This window comes from Camelina sativa, chromosome 7 (genome assembly GCF_000633955.1).
Source record: "Camelina sativa cultivar DH55 chromosome 7, Cs, whole genome shotgun sequence".
NCBI lineage: Eukaryota > Viridiplantae > Streptophyta > Magnoliopsida > Brassicales > Brassicaceae > Camelina > Camelina sativa.
The window spans coordinates 20,100,607-20,107,520 of NC_025691.1; the positions used below are offsets into that span (position 1 = coordinate 20,100,607).

The 6,914-nt window shown below is 33.6% G+C and overlaps 2 protein-coding genes across 2 annotated transcripts in view; both read left to right on the plus strand.

Annotated features, from left to right (window-relative positions):
* Positions 4,658–5,755, plus strand: LOC104701648 (paired amphipathic helix protein Sin3-like 1). Its single transcript, XM_010417372.2, has 4 exons — positions 4,658–4,799; positions 4,905–5,091; positions 5,458–5,553; positions 5,650–5,755. The coding sequence occupies exons 1-4, from the start codon at positions 4,669–4,671 to the stop codon at positions 5,719–5,721; spliced, it is 486 nt and encodes a 161-aa protein (XP_010415674.1). The 5' UTR covers positions 4,658–4,668; the 3' UTR covers positions 5,722–5,755.
* LOC104704783 overlaps positions 6,394–6,914 on the plus strand; it is a 1,265-nt gene continuing 744 nt past the window's right edge. Inside the window, exons 1-2 of the mRNA XM_010420815.1 lie at positions 6,394–6,713; positions 6,829–6,914. The exon at positions 6,829–6,914 is cut by the window's right edge and continues 9 nt beyond it. Coding sequence (XP_010419117.1) covers positions 6,394–6,713; positions 6,829–6,914 — 406 coding nt within the window. The remainder of the gene's footprint in view (positions 6,714–6,828) is intronic.

Consider the following 6,914-nt stretch of genomic DNA (forward strand, 5'->3'; position numbering starts at 1 on the left):
AAAATAAGATTATTTGTGAAAATATCAAAACAAATCACCAATAACTCTTCTCAACTCTTTCATAATTAATTACCTTTAGCATTATAATTCAATGTGAGGAACTTATTGAGCGTGTGAGATTTACCTGAGAATATGTATAATCTAAAGCATTTATTTTGTCAATTATCACATTACTTGATTAAATTTTGGGTGAAAAGCCAAATGCATAAAGTAATAAGTGTTTGAATATGAAATTTATTTGTTTTTTTAATAATTATTTTAGTATTTTAATAATTTCTAATTATAAATCAGATTTAATAAAGTTTTTGGTGTTTTTAAACATCTATATAATCATATACTCCCTCCGTTTTAAAATATAAGATGTTTTAGAGAAGTTTTTTGTTTCATAATATAGGATGTTTTCAATTTTCTATGCAACTTTTAGATAAATTTAGTATTTTATATTATGCAGTATTGTTTCTGATTGGTTGAACTTGTTAAAAGTAAAGACTTCTTAATCTGCGTGCTTTACTTAAAACATCCTATATTTTGAAACGGAGGAAGTATTACATTTATTATGTTTTAACCGCTAATGCAACTGTTGGTCAACTAATCGTAAAACTCCCGTAAATGCAACCATTTTAAAACGCTAATCCAGTTATTCAAAATGCTTAATAACTCTTGAAACCGGAATCTTTTGCTTTCGTAATCTCTTTCAACCGCAATTGCAAACGCTGCATTTGAACCAGTTAGACCCTGATGGAAGGCAACTGTGTTTGAAAGCAACACTCCTATTTGCCATTATGTTCGCTAAGTATTTATTGTTTAGTTTGCAAATGATTGATCTTTGAGTAATACTTGGGTTCACCCCTAGGGGTGAACCTCTTCATTCACCCCCATATAAAATAAGGAAATAAAATCTGTACATATTTATTATAAAATTAGAAACTTAAACCGTTTTTTATAAACCCAAACCGATATATAATTTTGTTGTAATTATAAAATCTAAACCCTAACGATCTCATTTGTAAACCCAAACCGAAATATACTTTCGTTCTAATTGTTAAATCTAAACCCTAACCATCTCATTTGTAAACCCAAACCGACATATAATTTTGTTCTAATTGTAAAATCTAAAACCTAACCACCTTATTTGTAAACCCCAACCGACATATAATTTCGTTTTAATTATAAAATCTAAATCCTCATTCTCAGTTATAAACCCAAACCGATATATAACCTCGTTTAATTGTAAAATCTAAAGCAAGACAATATTTAACTTTCTTTAAATAAAAATATACAGAATTTGTTTCCTTAATTAGTTTTGCTTTTTAATTTAATTTTGATTTATTTTTTAAATAAAATATTAGATAGAACATTCTGATTGGTTGAGAGGGAAGGGGGTGAATACAAAGGTTCAGCCCTAGGGGTGAACCTAAGTATTTTTCTTGATGTTTACTAATACTACTTCATCTGTTCCTTATTAATCTAATTCCTAGAAAAAGTCAACTTTTTTGTCCTTTCAGTTTTCTATACATTTTTTATTAGTTTTTGAAGATAAATTATAAAATTTAAGAAAAAATATTGATCATTATTAGTTTAGAGTTATAGAAAATTGTTTTTTTTTTCTTTTTTTATTCGACAACCATGAATTTTCATTCAAATTAAAACCCATAAAGGGTTGTGTTCTTACAACATAAAACCAAATAGACATAGAGAGCTAAAGATAAGGGCTCCATGAGCTTAACAAAATGATTTTCACATTGAAAAGGTTTTGAGAAGTCTATTGGATCCAGGACGGATTCGTTCTTGAAGTCAGGCTTCACGAAATCCTCGACCAACGGGTGGTCATGAGCGGCTCTAGTGGATGGCACCGATGAGCTTTTAAAAGGGTGTTCCACGGAGGGAACGCTTGAGGGTTTTTCCGCCAACCTGAAAGGGTTCAAGGGCATGGGATAGTTTAAGCTTTGAAGAGCAAACATAATGGTTGTAGATGAAGCTGTATTCGGGGATCGTAGGCAGAGGGTATCAAAACATAACAAAGCAGGTGGGTCATCCCTCTCATGGCAATGGAGGTAAATGAAATCCACACAAAGCTTGTAATCAGTTTGGCCCTGGAAAGTGGAAACAGACCCAAGCTTTCGATCTAATGGCAGTCGGTGGTACAAGGGTTCAACGATTTTTGTCGCCAACCTGAGAGGGTTCAATCGCATGGGATACTTAAAGCTTTGAAGAACATACCTCATAGCTGTAGATGAAGCTATAATCGGGGATCACAGGAAGAGGGTGTCAAACTGTAACAAAGCAGGTGGGTCATCCCTCACATGGCAATGGAGTTAAATGAATTCCACACAAAGCTTGTAGTCAGTTTGGTCCTGGAAAGTTTCAACAGACCCAAGCAATCGATCTACTGGTGGTAGGTGGTACAAGGGGTCAAAGGGTTTAAGCAAGGGGGTCAAGCAAGCTATTGGATTTGATTCATAACTATGGTTATACAAGAACGGCATCTGGACAAAGCTACTAAGCTGACCTCGACAAACAGATTTATCAAGCAGTTCTGAAGACACCAACATTCTGCTACCGAGGGAAACTCGACTTGATCCAGCAGAGACTATTGATACTAAAGAACTGGAACTTGACTTAAGCTTCTCAATAACAGGTCTAGGTAGATAAATTCTCACACTAAGCAAGCATTGTCGACAATGGCACAGCAACTTCACATACACAGCAAGCAACGACCAAAGAGAAACCGACAGCAGGCATTTAATATGATTGAACGGATGCATCACAAGGACAAACGTTCGTGTGGAAAATGAAAATACAGACCTGGGCCTCAAAAGATTGAAACAGGGATCGTTGGCTTTGGTAGTGGGCCGAGATGAGGTTATTGGGCCTAACAATGGATACAAATCTATTAACAGAAACCCTAGGAAACCACCGGTTGAGCAGGGGGTGGCGATGGAAAGGTGGCATGGTGACAAGTAGCTTTTCCGACTGGATCCACTGGACACTGGGAGAGGCATGGACAGCAGAGATCTTGAGTCCTGAGGCTTCGCGGTGGGAGAGAGATTGAAGAGTAGAAAAAATAGCTTCGTTATCTCAGCTTCTCGCGGACATGAGTTTCTTAGCCAGAAGGCGACATCACCGAGAGTCGTCGTCTTACACCCCGGACATAGAAATTCAGGCAAGACGAGGATTTGTTCGGATCTGTACACTGAGAGAGGGGTCAGGTCTACTAGCCGCATCATGGGATTTGGGGAGAGGGGTTGATTCGGGCTGAGGGTCAGCAGAGCGATCCCTCGCCGTCTGACTTTGGATGAGTATCGGATAAGAAAACTTTCCAACGGGGGAGAGGAGACTTGAGAATGAAACTGAAGGAGAATGATTGATTGAGATATGCACCAACACAGAATTAAAAGGAAACAGGACAAGTAAATAGAAGCAGAAAGAAGACGAAGGACCCGACGCCGGCAAGCCGGAGCTTTACCAGCGTTAGAGCAGAATTCGCTTGAGGGGTTCTCGATATTTGTGCTTGAGAGAAAAATGTTTTTTTTTTAATTATAATTATGTATATTTTTCTTTTCTTTTGCTTTTTAGATCATAAATTTCACATAAATAATAATCTTGTACAACAAACAACGTCGTTGCAGTGACTAAAGAAAGGATTCCTCTATAGAAAATTGTTAATCACACAAATAATGCAATTATAGTTAGTTTTCAATATGCATGAATATTTCTTTAAAATGTATTAATAAGAAACAATGGTAGTAATTTACGACTGGCGATAGTTAATTTAGATCTTACAGATATAACTAATTTAGATTTTAACCTTCCCAAACAAAATTTAGGGCTGAACCGCTTCGAATATCTGAACAATCATGCATAATCTAATCAAATTTGACTCTGAAGGAAATATGTCATATTCTCTAACCAAATTTTAAAAATTAGTATATAAGTTTTAAAATTAACAAATTAGTCTAAAATTAAATCTTAAACCTCTAAAATTTAAACCAAAGCTCAAAAATATATACCCTAATTAAACGAAAATCCTAAAATCTTAAGCATAGAAACCAAAAAATTATAAACGCAAAATGTGTAGTTTATTGATTTGAAGGAATTAGTTTATTGTAAGATCTTTTAAAGCCTTTTTCTGAATTGTGGATATATAGCGATTAACGTATAACGAGTCGTTTTTTTTGGTATATAGAAGAAAAAGAGGAAAAAAAAACCCAAAAAAAGGGGAGAAAATCGAATCGTTATGTTAACAAAAAGATTGTCTTTAACGTACGTAATATTACGTCTCTTTATAATCATCATCATGTAGTTTGTGTACAAACCTAAAAACCCTTCGACTTTTTTTGTGTAATTCTTTTTGTATCTGGCTGTTACCGCACGTGTAAGGTAACGTGTCCATCTACACTTGTGTATCGGCGAACTTTGATCGATCCACTTCACTTTATCTTCTTTTTGTTTCTAGTTCGTGGATCAAAAATACAAACTAAGTTAGCTTAGTTACAACTGGATCTGATGCTCGTTAGTGTTTTTGTTCGTAATTGGGATGATTTTGAGTTTGATTCTTTGGATCTTGAATTTGCAATTGATTTTCATTGTTATATGTTGTTAATATTTGAATTTTTACATTGATCTGTTTATTCTTTCTTTGAATAAGCTCTTGCCAGTTTCAAAACCATGGTTGCAAATAAGAAGCTAACTACAAGTGACGCACTTGCTTTCGTCCGTCTTGTAAAGACTAAGTATCAAGATAACCGTGAAATATACGATAGATTTCTTAAGGTCATGAAGGACTACAGAGCTCAGAGGTATTTGTTTTTTTTTCTCCCTTATAATGTTGGTTCTACTTTTACTCTTTCATTAGTTTCTATTATATATATATATATATATATATATATATTTTTTTATTGTAGGGTTGATACTCGTGTTCTCATATCAAGAGTGAAAGAACTCTTCAAAGGGCAACCAGAGATACTCTTAGCTTTCAATGTTTTCTTGCCAATGGGTTACGAGATAACACTGATCAAAGATGACAAACATCCACCAAAGAAGTCTACTGCTCACTTTGACGATGCTTTTAATTTTGTCAACAGTGTCAAGGTAGTTGTGAATACTAGTAGATAGGATTTACAGTTTAATTTTGATTAGTTTGTAAAAAGGTTTTGATCCAAAATGATCTAGAAAGCTACATGTAAAAAATAGTTCGAAACCTTTTTAATCTATCAAAATTAGAGATATTCATAATCTTGGTGCACTCTAGAGTTAAATATTTTTAATGTTTTAAGATTTAAAATCTTTCTGGTGTAAGGCATAGTTCTTGTGTAAATATTTTGAATTACTTCATTTAGATTTACTCTATTGCGGTATATTTTTTTTATATCTACCAGAAATTATATTCTTCTTTTTCTGTGTGTTTTTTATTTAGATTTATCTCTCTTTCTAACTTTACTATCGTTTTATCTATAGTCAAGATTTGAGAATGATAAAACATTCGACTCATTTTTAGAAGTTTTGAACACATATAAAAAGAAAAACAAGAGCGTTGCTGAGCTCTACAATGAGGTATACATATGTAATACAGTATGTGCTTCGATATGTTTTTTTGTCTTCTTCCATATTTTCTCGTATTGGATTTAATGATATGTCTAACTTTTGCAGGTGGCTATCCTTTTTCGAGGCCATCAAGACTTGCGTGAGGAATTCCATCACTTTCTTCCTCGTTGTGGATGAATGTTTTTGGTTCGAGCCACTTCTATATGCTTCAATCTTGACTCAAGTAATGGGCATTATCATTAGTTTGTTGCTGAACTGGTAAAACTAGTACTCTATTTTTCAAGTTGTTTTATACTATTTAAACTGAATATTATACTTAGATATCAATATTACTTACACAAATATGCCTAACACAAGTTCCATACGAGTTTGGTACATTCACAATAATTTTATCGTATGGTATATGAATGTTACGCATATTTCTCCTACGCCTTAAATATGGAGGAGAAATCTTTAATTAACTAAAAACAGTTGTATCCTTACTTATTTTCAATATATTTAACTATATTTTAATTTATTGACATATCATATAACTAAATTAAGTATAGGTTAAAGTTATTTTTCTTTAATTTTTTTTTTTTTTATTGTTATAGTAGATATATCTTACAGTAGAAAGAGTCCCCGACATATCTTACAGTAGAAAGAGTCCCAAACATAAGAGGAGTTGAAAACACACTTGTTTTCTCAATCGTACTTGAATTGAATTTGTATTAAATCTCGAGTCTATATATATATTCAATCATACTTACGCATTAATTTACGATCTTTAACATTACTAGCTAAACTCTCTTATCATCTTTTTGCACACCAAAAAAAAACTCATCGTCTCTTTTCAATCAATCGCTCGGAATGGCACACCAAGAACCGCACAGTCGTACATGGGAAAAGGTCGTCTTCTGGCTCTTGATTATTTTCATATTTGCCGGTGTTATTGGGACTATTGTTTATTTAGGCATAAAAGAATCTCGCCAAACCTCATCAGTGCCGAAAATAGAATTAGTTTCTATGGATTTTGCGGTGCACAATATTACAGAGACTCGTCTTAATGTAAAGTGGGATCTGTCTATAAGGATCCCTGATGATCTTGCTCCTCTTTATATAAGTCTTCAAGGAGATGTTCAAGCTTCCTTGCTTTACAAGAATGTCACTCTGGTTATCTCCCCACAAAAGTAAGCAATTTTTTTCCTCCTATACTATTTTTTTTTTTTTTTTACTTAAAGCTGTTTTGAATTCTTTAAATTTGTTTGTCTTTTCGGAACTAATTGAACTCTTCTATATGATCAGATACTACAATCTCGAGCTCTACAATCCTAAGATTCTTAAGGTTTCAGCTCTTGTTTCTGATGATGATATCAGCATTTCGATTGCAA